This window comes from Lontra canadensis, unplaced genomic scaffold, assembly GCF_010015895.1.
Source record: "Lontra canadensis isolate GAN:19392208 unplaced genomic scaffold, GSC_riverotter_1.0 scaffold80, whole genome shotgun sequence".
Lineage (NCBI taxonomy): Eukaryota > Metazoa > Chordata > Mammalia > Carnivora > Mustelidae > Lontra > Lontra canadensis.
Window position 1 is genome coordinate 8,956,333 of NW_022631074.1, and position 15,461 is coordinate 8,971,793.

At 34.3% G+C, this 15,461-nt stretch overlaps 1 protein-coding gene across 4 annotated transcripts in view; it reads left to right on the plus strand.

Moving 5' to 3' along the window:
• Window positions 1-15,461, plus strand: part of EPHA6 (EPH receptor A6) — an 835,383-nt gene that overhangs the window by 563,480 nt on the left and 256,442 nt on the right. For 3 of the 4 annotated variants that reach the window (XR_004385536.1, XM_032882241.1, XM_032882243.1), the window contains 2 exons: window positions 10,284-10,331; window positions 10,741-10,903. Coding sequence is in view for 3 of the 4 variants with exons in the window: in XM_032882241.1 (XP_032738132.1) it covers window positions 10,284-10,331; window positions 10,741-10,903 (211 nt within the window). In the remaining variant the exon portion in view is untranslated. The remainder of the gene's footprint in view (window positions 1-10,283; window positions 10,332-10,740; window positions 10,904-15,461) is intronic. The other variant, XM_032882242.1, reaches the window with a different exon arrangement.

A 15,461-nucleotide genomic window follows, 5' to 3' on the forward strand; every position in this document is an offset into this window, starting at 1 on the left:
ACTAACTTATCCTAATTTTATTTTCAAAGTTGTTTTTATCTAGCTTTTAGGTAGCTGTTTTAATACTTGGTCTAAACTACAGGCTTCAGGAATTTGGAAACTTTTCTAAAAATGTTAGTTTTATTTATAATCCTTAAATATTCTTCTGATTACGATTTTTCCTTCTCATTTCCTCCTTTTAGATAAAACAGTCTTATTTTATTTATTTATTTTATTTATTCAATACTCGAATAAATATGATTTTAATGTCTTATTACATATATTTCCTCCTTTTTCTATCTGTATATGCATTACTATGACCAAATTTACGTTTTTTAAAACTCATACAAAATTATCAAAAGCATTAAGAATTAATTGCAAATTTAAAATTATCTATAATATACTTTTAAGAAAATCATTAAGGACTTTCGAGTGGGAGGACTTTCTTCAGGGACAGCTATCAAGTCTTAAACATTTAATTTTTACTTGAATACCATTATAAATATTTATAGAGTTATAGCACACAAAAGAAAAGCCTATATCCCATCTGTATGAAGGTAGGTTACATGAAGACAGATGGGAACGCTAAAACTGAATAAATGTTAAGAGATATGTATTAACAGATATTTCAACAAAATCTTAGTTTTTTATAAGCATACAGTTTTTGCAAAATATATTTTGGTAAGTAGAATCTTGGATGTTCTCCACAATGTTCCTAAAAAAAACCAAGCCAGCTATACTGACGTAATATTATTGCATTTCCATTGTGGAAGTACTATAAGCCTGCAAAACAATTTTTCTCATCTGTCATTTGAATTGTCATTAACTTGTGCAAACTGATTATAAATTGTAATACCAATAGATAAAAGTTTAAATCTAAACTTACAGAGCAATAATTCATTAATTTCTCTATTCAATCATTTGGCTAATATGAGAGCCTATAATATTCTAGGTATACTGCATTAAGCAATGGGAATATAAAGGTTAAAAGGAAAACAAAACAAAAACAAAATTTCTTTAAAGACCCCTCATCAGCATCTGCAGAATTACCTTAAGGCACAAACCTATCATTGTCCCAAATTAAATGTACCACCTACCGATAATAGTCCTAAAATAAAGAAATTGTGCTATACTACACATCTGCTGGAGCCTGTAAAAAGGTTTTACACATTATTTTGCTTTAACCTTACAAAAAGCTTGGCCCTTTGAAGTGATATAACCTTCCCAAGTTTCACAGATGAACTGGCTATAAGTAGAATCCCACTGGTCTCATCCTAGGACCAGTATTTTCTAAACATCACACTATAACTGTTTAACCATTTCTCCTAATAGTATACTTAGCTACTCATTTAAGCAGTTAATTATCTACATATAAGTTTTCTGATCATCAAGTTTGAATGTTTAATTCCAGATCAATATTCTTCTATCATCAGGTGTCCATTTGTACCATCTCCTACTATCGCTTCACATTTAATGTTCAAGGAATACACTTAATTTTCACTAGAGGTGAAACATGATACTTTGGTAAGAATATGAGAAAAAGTCATGAATGTATTTCAAAGCGATTTGGGGTTACCTCCTATTTGGGACCACTGGGGCTAATCAAGAGTTGATTGTTGTAAATTATAGCTGTGGTATGCTAAATGATACTTCTCTTAAAGTGCTGTCACAAAGTAGTTGTGTGCTTAGAATACTGGCTTCTACATTTTTCTTACATATGCATCATTAGTAATTTTGTTATAGCAGTGGCCAGTTTTTACCTTACAAAACATGTCAGAACACTCTACCCACTAGTGTAGAACACCCTATCAACAAGCTTGTTAACCCCTTCATCTTCCAAATTACAATTCTGTCTTATGTACTTCAGTAAACGTGAGAAAAGAATAATCATTCTAGCTTCTTTGTGTCTCTGGGGCAAATCACCTTTGTTGAGCACCAGGCCCATCTCCCCAAGCTGATGGGGTTAGCGTTGATCTGCTCACAGGAGAATCAGTGTGAGCTAGAAGCCATCTCTTGCTGCGCTCCTATTTGGAAGTAACAGTTTCAGCACCCAGTTCCCAATGATATGTGAGTAGAACTATATCAGATACCCTCTGTGTTAAATTATTTAGGTATTCTTCTGCAGATACCAATCACTAGACGTATATTAAACTCTAACTATGCATCCAACCCCCCTTTGCTTTTTTGGTTTTGGTTTGTTGAAGAAAATACAGACCACATGTCTGAAGAAATTGCAGTCTGCTTGGCTGACACACACTGAAATAACTAGAAGAAGGGACCAGGTTGTATAAAATTATTTCATGAATATTTGAATCATTCTTTGAAAATCATGCAACAAAATTAAAAAAAAATTAAAAACCTCCCCAACTCACCCCCAAAATTTATTCATTTGAAAATTTAAAATATAATCTTAAATATCACCTATTAAAGGGTAACAAACTTAAATTATAAATTATTTTAAAATAAAGACATTGAGATACACATACATTCAAACCTTTGTGATATGACCAATACAGGGAAAAAAAAAAGAAGGCATTAACAAGTGTAAGATTTTTAAACAATAATTAAATGGAGTCAATAAAATTTGTTTGATTTTAAAAAATCAAAGCCAAGTTCTTAAAAGACTGAGTTCCTTTTAAAAAATGAAATCTTTCTAAAATTCAAAACCAAGTTCTCAAAATAAACAAGCTTGCCAAGGTGGTGGAAAATGTTACTTACGAAAGAGATTTTTAATGATGAGACAAGACTAGATATAAATTTATAACAATAAATGTAAAACAAATTGAATAGATAATTTTCTCTTAATTACCAAAAGTAAACTAGAAGACATTCAGAATATAGGATAAAATAAGTTTTAAAAGATGGTTAATATCTACTCCCAAGATGGTCCATTTCAATTAAATTTTCAAGAAATAGGTAATTCCCATGTTATATAAATTATTCCAGAATATTACTAAGGGGAAAGTTTCATAACATTCTCTAAATACAATCTAATCCAAATATCACAACCAGAGATTGATAATAAAAATAGGGAAATATAAGAAAACTCTAGGCCAAGATCACCTATAAACATAGGTTTAAACATTCTAGCTGAATATTACCAAATTCCAACCAAAAATGCAATAAAAATTTTGTGAACAAGAATTAACTAGTAGAATTTATCTTAGGAATGCAAAGATAGTTGTTCATAAGTGAAAGGTGAAAAAACATATAATGAACTTGGAAAATACAGATAAATTTTTGTAACATTCAGAATCCATATCACATTTTAAAAACATAATACAAATGCAATTACAGTATAAGAAAAAGGAAGAAAAGTCCTCAACTGGTTATCAACAGAAACCAAAGTCAGATGTGATTATGTTTAACAGTTGCACATTAATAGCCATTCCATCAAAGAAAAAAGGAAAATAAAGTTCCTGCTTTTACTTCTATTATGCAATATTCTGCTAAAGTCTTAGCATTGCAAAAAGAGAAGAAATGTAAGAAATTTTCCTTTTGGTTTCTGCAATAAAATGTTATGGGTTTATTCATACAGGTTTTGCATAATTTTATCATATACTCAAGTATTATAAGGTTTTTGTTGACATAGTAACTGGAATATTTAAAGTAGAATTTTAATTGGTCACTGCTAGTATATAGGAAAACCACTGATCATTGTATGTTGGCTATCTAGCTGACTTTGCTTATTAGTTGTGAATCTTTTCAGTTAATTCTCTAGGGACTTCTGGGTAGAAAATCATACATGGCAGATAGAAAGTAAGGTTTATTAGTTCAATCATTACAAGAGACAGTTCCCACATAGTAAGGAAAAAATATTGGTTTCAGTTTTCAGTAAGATAATTATGTTTTAGGAAGAACCTTTCTGTATACCTTATGGTTTGGTTAGAGTCGAGTAAGATTCTTTCTCTCTAAAGATTTCTTAAGGGGCACCTGGTGGTTCAGTCAGTTAAACATCTGCCTTGGGCTCATGTCATGATCCCCGGGTCCTGGGATTGAGCCCCAGATCTCCTGGCTCCTTGGTCAGTGGAGAGTCTGCTTCTCCGCCTCTCTATGCCTGCTGCTCCCCCTGCTTGTGCTCTCTCTCTCTATGTCAAATAAGGTCTTTTTAAAAAATTTAAAAAGAAAGATATCTTAAAAAAGATTAGATCAGCACTTCAGTGGGATAAACCCCCTGCTTGTGCTCTCTCTCTATGTCAAATAAATATATAAGGTCTTTTTAAAAAATTTAAAAAGAAAGATATCTTAAAAAAGATTAGATCAGCACTTCAGTGGGATAAATTCAGGCAACTAATAAAAGAATAGAGATGGATGAATTTTTTAGTACTATGAGCTCTTTTATGATAATGCCTATTTTACAGGCATGCTAATACTTCAATTTCTATATTTATGCCTGCTTCTATAGCACTTGGGAATCCATATCAGCAATCAACAGATTGCATCATCAAAGTGAAGATATGAAGAATCTTAAGAAATCTTTCAGCCAGGGTATGATATATAAGTACCTGCCTCCATGTAGTGCTCATTCGTATAGGGACCTGTGAAATAAAATCCGCCAGATTCAGTCTCTCTCCTTTGGGAAACAAGCATTACACCCTGAGCAGATCTAGTACTCAAGCTTTCCTTTTTCTAAGGTCATGTGAAAGAACTTTCTTTTAATCAAGTAAAGTATTTTCAGGATTTGCTAATATCATTGTTTAGGCAAAAAGATTCTTTGATAACCATTCAAACTTTGTTTTTAGGCCACGCAATTCTTGATTTGTCAGAAAAAAAAAAATCTTTCCGCAGATAGTAAGTCATGTTCTAACTGTGGTTTTGTTTAGTTTTTTTTTTTAAAGGTCACAAGTAGTTACAGAGGCAGGCAGAGAGAGAGGGAGAGGGAAGCAGGCTCCCTGCTGAGCTGAGAGCCAGATGTGGGACTCGATTCCAGGACCCTGAGATCATGACCTGAGCCAAAGGCAGTGGCTTAACCCACTGAGCCACCCAGGCACCTCTTAATTTGTTTAGTTTTGAGAGGATTATTGTGGAGATATCTCCCATGGGCTTCCATCATGTATTGTTTAAAGAATGTGTGTTTGCCTCTGGGACTGAGAGGCAGGGTGAGAAAGACAAACATAGAAATGAAGAAAGACAAGGGATTAAAAAATGACAGGTAATTCCTAACAGAGCCGTTAAAAATCCACTTGCAATACTGTTTTATTTTCTCAGGAATTATAGCTTCAGTCTGCTAGCCAATAGAAAAAGAACTTTACCATTGGCTTAATTAGAACATTGCTAAAATAATAATGATAGCAGTAAATAGTAATAATAATGATTGTGATAGTAAAGTGCTGATTTTTTGGCCTATTTCTGATCATTTTACACTTGGTATGACTTGAAAGGATAAAAGAAAATCCAGCAGTTCTTTAATCTGTCCTCTTAGTACTGTTCTATGAATAAAGCCATTCAGGTACCTTCATACATCAAAAATTCTAGAAGGATCTCCTGGACCTCATCAAATAAATTGTACTCCCAGCCCTGAAGAAGAATAGTTTATGTCCCATGAAAGATTAGGTGAGTTATAAGGCCCCTGTATTTCCTGGAATCTGTCCATAGGACCCACTATAAAAAAGAAAAAGAGAATGAAAATAAAGACAGGATGCATGGATGTGTTAACCATAATAGAAAATAATTTTATCTTTGAAAAAACTAGCTAAAACCTTTAATGTTGAGAATTGTCTCTCTCATTCCTATAAAAATATTCTGATGCCACCAAATCATTACTATCTGGATCACAGTTTGTTTTAAATTTGAAGTTATGTCTAATGGATGATCAAAAATGTAAATGTAAAATGTAAAGACATGACCTTGGCTCAAAGTCTAATTTATTAGCATATTTGTCCTGGACACATCTGTCTTAATTGGATATAGTGAAAAAGCACATCTTAAATGGGAACTTTTAACTAGTTATGTGACTTTATTTGGTAAGTGACTTATTCTTTTTTTGACCAGTTTCATTGTACGTTAGGTGAGAATAAAAATATCAGTTCTTCTTGCTTCATGAGGTCTTTAAGACTATTATATAAAGTATGTGTATTGCAAAACATTACATAAATCATGGTTCTCTTATGATTGCTAATCTATCTTTATATCTAAATATTTGTAGAAAAAATGTCTACAACAATTTTAATCACACCTATAATCCAATTAATTTAAAATTAAATAGTAAAACAAAGACGAAACATTTGACACAAGTCTCACTGGACCTAAAGATTTTAAGAGAAAGCAAACCAGCTAAATGATGACCACTTTGTGGACCTATTGATTCTACTTCCACTGGTGGGAGTGGTAAACCAAGAGTGAGATAAGGAGTGATGAGAATGAGTCACAGTATAAGAGAAGGGCCTTGCATTTCTGACATAAAAATAATTATAGAATTTAATTGCTTAGTTAGAACTTTGGTGATTATGTACCATACATCTGTTAGAGTGCCCTAGAACCCTCCTTAAATATAGTAGGCATTCAGGGTTTCTGGAATGAATGAATTTGCTATATGAATAAGTCAAAGTCTTCAAGGTGACTTAGGAAGATACATAATGTAAGTAGAACAAAGACCAAGCCTAAGGCAAGAAAATTCCAACCCAGAATTCTCTACATGCTGCCTTTTGTTGATACAGGCCATGCTACCACTGATTTTAGAAAGATGTAGCCATATGAACTGAGCACCTTAGCCTATTTCTTTTCACTGTTATGGTTTTTAGGTTAAATAGGATCCAGAATCTGGCAAGACCATCCCTTTTAGTTACCTTGAAGAGTTGAAATCTACAGAGATAAAGCTAGATTCAGTAGTTTAGGTAAATAAAAGGTTGAATGTGACAGTAAAACTAGACTCCCCCAAAAGCCTTGATTCTCAGCAGCTGGGAAGGAGCAGTATCTGAGTCTAAGCTGTAGGACCTACTCATGGAAAAAGAACAGGAGGTGAGGTCAACATCTCTAGAGATCAGGTCATGCACATTATGTTTGACAACAACTCATGTTCACACTATTTAAAAAATATATATAGATACAAATATATAAAATGGAAATTATATATATATCTAATTTTTAAATGATATGCATAATGATACATTAAAATACATTATTACGGGGTGCCTGAGTGGCTCAGTGGGTTAAAGCCTCTGCCTTCGGCTCAGGTCATGATCCCAGAGTCCTGGGATCGAGCCCCGCATCGAACTCTCTGCTCGGCAGGGAGCCTGCTTCCTCCTTTCTCTCTGCCTGCCTCTCTGCCTACTTGTGATCTCTGAGTGTCAAATAAATAAATAAAATCTTTAAAAAAAAATTTTTTAATACATTATCACTATTTTTTTTTCCTCACAATTGGTGCTATTACTCATGCTCATCCAAGGAGAAAGTGCAACAAGCAGTTTTACTTTCAGCAGCAAACATTATGCAAAAGGCTGCCTGTGTGCTCAGCCATGAGCATCCACTATCTTATTCATAGTTCAGTGCAACAAGTGGTGGTTTGCTTCACTTTGTGCCACTTATTTACTGCCTGAAAACTTTTCTTGAACCATAAAACTGTACAAGTGGCAATCTTAGATCTGTCTACCGCAAAGAATTAAAAAATCATATAGTTTTACAAATACTTAGAACTGATTGATAATACACCATATGAACTTACAGTGTAGTACTTAAAATGAAACTGTAGACTTACTTTGTATATTTGAAAAAGATATACGGACAATTAATGAATTAATGAATAATGAATTAATGAATTAAGCATGAAATGCAGGAAGTTAAAAGACAATAATTAACACAAAGAAACTAGAAAGAAGTAAGAAAATTTATAGAAAATTTATAGTAAGAGCAGATATTAAACGTAATAGAAGACAAAGATGCAGTTAGATAAACAAAACCAAAAGTTGTTTCAAACCTCTGGAAAGCTTGATCAAGGGGAAAAAAAATACAAAATTAAATAAAATTAAGAACACAAAAAGGATTTCACTACGGATTTAGTGAAGATGAAAAACGTCTTTAAGAGTTTTATGAACGACAGGATGGATTACCTAGCAAATTGAACACACGCATGTCATAAAGCCAGCAGCAATTCCACTGTGGTATAAACTCCAGAAAAACTGGCACACATATCCCGCTCGAACATATCCAGAAACCAGCCTGTAAGGAGGAATAAAGAGGTCTAGATGGTTCTGTGGCAAAGGATGGTGACAGCTACTTAGAATTGGAGTTGATATATCAGCAGAAGCAATTAGCCAAAGTTCCGGGACTATAGGGTGCTATGATTGTAATGGATAGTGCTAACTTAGTTTCCCAAGAGCTTGGAAACACCAGAAAGGAGGACTGCTGCACACTGGAAAGAGGAAACCTTCACGAGTGCTGTTTTCCGAGTCCTCTTCTTTGGTATGCTGAGAAGTGGCAAGATGTTGAGACAACAGTCATCACAGCACTGCTGTGATTCAGGCTGAGGAACCGTGGAAGTACATTTCCTGCTTGAGGATTTGTATTCCAGAGATGGAGCAGCTACAGCTACACTTTTGTATATAACAGCAGAAATGCTAAAAGTTGTTTGCAAAAGGTGTCCTTTCTTCCCTGTAACTTTACTAAGTAAGAAATTACTATTTAGCTACATTTTGATGAAGCAACAAAGACAGTGTGCCATTGGTGTGCTGCCATTCTAAGAGTAGATTTTTGAAATCTGTATCTTCTCCCTTTAGGATAAGACGAAGTTTATTTTTTCAGGGCTTTAAAACTTCTTTCTCAGTCATCATTTCATATTGTGAACTACCACTCAAAAGACACCCTTACATTGCAAGAAATTCTGTAAAAGGTGGACTATTCTCTTGTATGTGAGATTGAAAATCCAAAAAGTTTGGCAAATTTCTAACCAGAAACAATATCATCAGAAATAGTGCCCAAGCATTTTTTTTTTCTCTACTCTGCAATATGGTGTTAAGCTCCCTAATTGTAAAGTCCTTGATTTATCTCCTTTTAGCACTTAATTGATTACTACCCTCAATGATTGTACAGACTTTATTTCTTTGGATTTTATGCTAGGTACGTATATATTTACTTCCTAAACTCAAAATTAGAGATAAGTATAAACTGCTGTTTGTCAGTTTTGTCTTTTTTAGTTAAAATGTTGCTATTGTTAACTCGTTTTTTTTTCCTTGCATTTTGTGCTCAATAAATAGTTCTATTTGGGGTATAGATGGCAAATTCAATTCCTCAGCTAGACTCAAAAGAACCATGTAGCATATAATGTTCTGACAAATAGGGCCATAAAATTTAAAAATGATCTTTAAGAATAGGATATTTTTCACAAAAGTAGCTTAAGGGAAATGATTTTCATAGTTCTAAATCTTAAAGCATCCCCAGCAAATAAATGGAGTTTGACACATTGTACACAGGTGTAGATTTTTATAACTTCATTTGTTAATCTGGAAGATCTAAACAACAGAGATTTTCAGGGAAAGGCTAAATGAAATCTTGATGAGAATATTATAGATAGAATTTAGGCATCAAATGAGTGGTTCAATTAATGATCTTGAAAGTCATTTCCCTCCCTGAGAATTTCTATTGTTAGATTTATGAGAATAGTGGAGAATTAACTTAAGGACCTGGTGGCCTACTTTGACTTATGAATTTAGAAGAGTTACTCATACAAATAACAATTTTTTTTTCTAGATACCCTATTAAAATATCATTATAAAGTTACTGAACAGTAACCCTGTACAAAAACAGTATTAAATTTGTCTCCACCACCAGCATATTGTGGACAGTCTCTTTTATGTGCAGGTAAAATGAACTATCCTGTTCTGAGCTGGTGGGCAAGAGAGCCCCCTCGAAAGACCCTGACTGACCAAATCATGCAGTCAGCTGCGGAAAACCCTTCGTGTTAGTGAGGAGTAGTCTGGCAGTTAATTGCAGGTGACTGGGAACCTAGCCTCCATCCCTGCCTCTGGTTCTGCGGGTGTGGTAGTCTTTCATACCCTTCTGTGACTTTGATGCACCTTCGTGGGCAGACTGTTCTAAAATCTACCTCACAGGGGCACCTGGGTGGCTCAGTGGGTTAAAATCTACCTCACAATGACTGTGTAACTTGTGCATTTTCAAAAAATAAACTGTGATATCTGAGGGAGGAGTCAGTTCTCCCTTAAGGGAAAATTTTCTTAGTTTTTTGCTTCAAGTTGGACTCAACTTGAGTTAACTACTGTGGCATCACTGAGTTTTGGAACAAAGCAATTGATTCAGGATAAACTACTTCAAATTTTAAAAAACAATTAATTTATTTTTCCTTTCACCCACAGGTCTACCCACGGATAGCGCCGGCATTTTGGCACTACCTGCGGGTAGAAGTGAGTAGCGGGTACTTGAATTTTCCCACCCTTGCTCCTTGCACTCTGCTGGTGTGGTCTGATCTGATGTGCCCATTTTGTTCCCAGTGCAGCTGCCATTCTGTGTAAACGTGCTCTCACGCCACCACCATTCCTTAGAGTTGGATCAGAAATCCAAATCACCAAAAATCCAAGTGCAAGTTTATATAAGATAATCATCTTTCTTAGTAAATTACCAAATCAAGACCATATCATATGCATCATAATGATAAATAACTAAATGCTAAATTTTGGAAAACCATGCTTACACCTCTCTTTAATCAATATTTTTGATATTCAGAGCATAATTCCTCAGCTTAACTTGGGAATGTTTCTAGGAAAAAGTGGAATAACTCTGCTTCATTTCCTTTCTCCTCTTCTCTATCCCCAGGAGAATGAGCAGCTTACCTATTCCTCCACGAGGTCCAAGGCACCCAGTGTCATCATCACAGGTCTCAAGCCAGCCACCAAGTACATATTTCATATCCGAGTGAGGACTGCAACAGGATACAGTGGCTACAGTCAGAAGTTTGAATTTGAAACAGGAGATGAGAGTAAGTTTTACACAAACATACAAAATAAGATGTTAATTTAGTACTACTCCAGTCTCACCTGATCGTTAAAAATCTGATGTCACCAATTGTGAATAGTCTCATCAAACAGGATTCTGTTCACGTAAATACTCATATTGTCATTTCGGTTAATGTTGTGGTGCTATCATTAAATACCTCCATGAAATGCCTTACTCTACCACAATTGTAACATGGCCCAAATACATCTCTTTATGCAGAATTCATCACTCATGCTATAGCATAGAGTCTCAGTGGGCGGTGTTAGCCTAATTGTTTGCCAGTTTGGGCATCATAATCTGATACTAATGAAAACTTGGAAAGGAACAAAGCCATGAGCAAATGATTTTAGCAGTTAGTTCAAAATTGTATAGCTTTGGCTTGTTATCTTAGATCAATAAAAAACAGTAGTCAGGAGAAAAACTCCACTGAAATGTATATTATAAGTTTAAATATAGACACATGGGCTTAATTAGAAACTCAAATTAGTTCCGTAGCCTTGATGTGTTGAAAAATCAAAATGGGAGACAAAGGGAGTGAGGTGTTCCAATGTCATGTAATATAGGCTTTGAAATGTCTTATTTAGTCTAAATCCTGCTCTACCATTGAATTCAATTTTTGCTTTCATAAAAGTATCTTACTGCTATCTTTGTAAAGACAGTATGTGTGGCTTTTGCAATGTTCCTTTATGGAAAAATGTCCAAATATCTAGTTATAATAAAAATCTGTCCTCTTCTTGCTAAAATACCCATATTTATATAAGAATTCAAGAATAGCAAATAAATTTTAAAAATTCTTTATAAGTAACAATAATAGCTACCATTTATTGAGCTTATATCGAGCTACCATTTATTGAGCTCCTAATAAGTACTAGAAATTATGTATCTTATATGTATTATTCCATTTAAACCTTTCAACATCCAGTAACACCAGTATGATTTTTCTAATTTTACTCATGAGAAAACAGAAGTCTAGAGAAATAGAGCAATTTGTCCAGATATATGGAATTAGTAAGAAGTTAGGCTACGGGGTGCCTGGGTGGCTCAGCCATTAAGCTGCTGCCTTTGGCTCAGGTCATGATCCCAGAGTCCTGGGATCCAGCCCCACATCTGGCTCTCTGCTCAGCAGGAAGCCAGCTTCTTCCTTTCCCACTCCCCCTGCTTGTGTTATCTCTCTCTCTCTCTCTCTCTCTCCCTCTGTGTCAAATAAATAAATAAATTCTTAAAAAAAAAGAAAAAAAGAAAGAAAGAAAGGAAGGAAGGAAGGAAGGAAGGAAGAAAGAAAGAAAGAGAAACTAAGCTGAAATTTGAAACTGAGGGCTACCTTTTCTAAGGCCTATGCTCTGAACTACTCCACCATCCTATTGAGTTCTTTTATTACCTATGCTCTGAACTATTCCACCATCCTATTGAGTTATTTCATTGGAATTATTAAAAAGAGCTAATGGTAAGATCAGGAAACAGGCCACAATTCCTGTTGTGTCACTTCCTCAAAATGAAGCTGTTGGAATTTCAAATTCTATGATGGAAGGAGTATTGTTTTTATATTGACAAACAATATCAATTTGTAAGAACGTCCTCGTTGCAACTATATGTCACTAAAAGGTGGGAAAACACCAGCATAATTAAGGAGAAACACAGCTTAGGGAGAGAGAGTAAACTAATGAATAAAAAGAACACATACAACCTGGATGTGTAATATCAGTGATGGTCATTTATAATCCTGCTGGAGATTATTGACTTCTCAAGCTAGAGATGAAATTATTGGGAGTGGAATGTAATTATTACAAAACATAGTTCCATAATTAAAAACAATATAAAAATATTCAAAGTGCCATCCCTCCTGTTGACTCTTTTTCCCCTGCTCTCATGTCAAGACTTTGCCTTGATGCAAAGCCAGAGGATGCAATTCAAGGAAAGTTTGGTCCTGGGAAGAGTCCTCTCATTGTGTTGTTCAGACTGTGTGTACTGCATCCCTGCATCTCAAGTTTCCTTACTTTCTTTCACTGATGAGAAATTTATCTTTTTAAAAGTATGACATTTTTGAGTATTACATCATTAAGTCAAAAATATATTCTCAGACAAATTTATAGGGCTAAATCTAGATAAGTCATTTGTGTTTATCTGGGACTTCTATAGAAAACAATCTAGTCTAATTTAAAAAAAAAGTTCTACTCTAAATATGAAAATTTTAATTTGGTTTAACTCTAAATTTCAACTCATTGTACTTTCAGGACTAGAATTCTTTCAGATATTATATAAAAGACAAGTACTTTGAGATTCCTGATCAGAAAAGGTCCCATGCTCACCAATGACTCAATATAATATTTATTCATCCAACAAAATTGTATAGGACCCTTAATATGTGCCACACTCTCTGTGAGGCTCTGGGGATTTAAAAAAAAAAAAGTAATAATAAGACCAACAGCCTTCACATAATTTATGTCTAGATTTGTGGGAAGAAAATAAAAATTTAAATAAGAAATACAAGGTTAGTGAACCTACTATCATAAAAATATGCAAAGGGTGCTCTGAGAGCATAGAGAAGAAAATTTTTAATTTAGCATGAATGGGTCATGAAGGGATCAGTTGGAAGGTGAGAAGCTAAGGCTCATTCTTGAAAGAGGAGTAGTAAAGGAATAGCAAAAACACTGAGGCCTGAAATAGCATGAAAAATTTAAAGAAGAGCAAATAATTTGGTGTGGCTGCAGTGAGGAGTCATAAAGTTGAAATGGTGGGAACAAAAGGCAGAGAGTTACACAAGAGCCAACACGAAGGTGCACTTTTGACCCCACGAAGGATGTTGAGCCTTCTGAAGATACTGAGGAGCCAGGAGGGGGTTTTAATTAGGAAAGAACATGACCAGTTACAGGTGCAAGACCCTATCCTGAGCAATTTACACAATTATCTTTTTAATTCTGACAAGATTATTTCTCCTTTTAGAAACATAAGTAGCTTTACCAAAACCTGATAATCAATGAGTGGAGGTTCAGGACTAGAACCCTAGAACCATCTGACAATGGCCACAGCAAACAGCAAAAAACATGTTCTGAATCACTGATTTGTAAATGACATGAAAGTTACTTTTATTAGATCCTTGAAAAGATAGAATCTCTGAGAAGAATCTGAAAAATATGTTTGTCTAAACCTGGAATTTGGGTAAAATAGAATGGCTCCCAAGTCACTTTACAGCCTAGGGGGAAAATCATGTAAAGGGTCGTTTTTTATCTGGTTAGTTTTAAATTGCATTTTCAAAGCATGCTGTTTATATCCAGAAGAGAATTTCAATGAATAATGTCATAGTAGGATATGAGCGAGTTTACTATAAATTCAGTATATAATGATATGAATCCCAATCTATAGCATCAGTCTTTTTCTCTTCATACCCTCCTAGCTCATTTTTTAATTTTTGTAGCTTTTGTCTCCTGAGTAGTGCCTGAACTAAGTTCTCTCTTTTGCATTCTATTTAACTAACTAACTCTACAATACATGCATAGAGGTGGGGGTGGATTGGGGAAGAGAGATGAGGTTCTTTCATTTGATGGTCAGGTTCAATTTCTTTTTTAAGTAAACAAAGTGAAATACTTTGCAGTTTCATTTTCTCTAGCTATATCTGTTTTGCTTGTTTCAACTTTTAGTTTGCCAATAAGACAGTAATACAAAATATGAAAGAACTCCTTTTCGAAATCATAGTGGTCTTAACCCACTAGTGTTCTACAAATATAGCGGTATCTGAATAACAATCACAGCTACCTCTCTTGTCTTCTGGACCAGCAACTGGACTTTTTTCCAGAGTCAGATTATGTAGTAGAAACTAGCTAAACAAATGTAAAATCACTAATGATGACTGCTAGTACTATGAAAAGAGCCTACTTGACCTAGACCTGTTAGTTTCCTCTCTCCCCAAGACTACAGAATAACCGCTTTACATATGTGTATATGGAGAGATAAATAGATAACATATGGGTGGGTAGATATAAGTAATTAATTGATAGATATAAGTAAAAGAAAATGAAACTGCAAAGTATTTCACATGTACATGAATATATCTATTTGTGTATATATCACTCCTATTCACTCCTATAAAGCCACAAAAGACTTTTCTGTTTTATTGCTGGAATTCCATTATGTCTGCTAATCTCTCTTTGATAAAGAATGTACAACTAAATATTATGTCCACCTACAGCATTTATTGAGTACCTATTGTGTACTGGTCTTTTTAATCAGGCACTGTAATTGATTCTCCCACCTTTTTAGAATGGATATAACAAAATTACAATAAACTACAGAATCAGTAGTAAGAAAGTAAGAATATATAAACATTACATGTGGATCTTCTTGAGAAAGGTAAAAGATCCGTGTCAGATGCTAATATAAGAATTTTCTCCATATTAAAATGAATTCATATTAGGCCCCAAACTATCAAACACACACACACACACACACACACACACACACACAGATTAAGTGCAGACCTTTTTGGCTTATATGAAAGAAACAACAGGAAATTTTAACCACCTTATATTTATTATAATTTTGTCAAT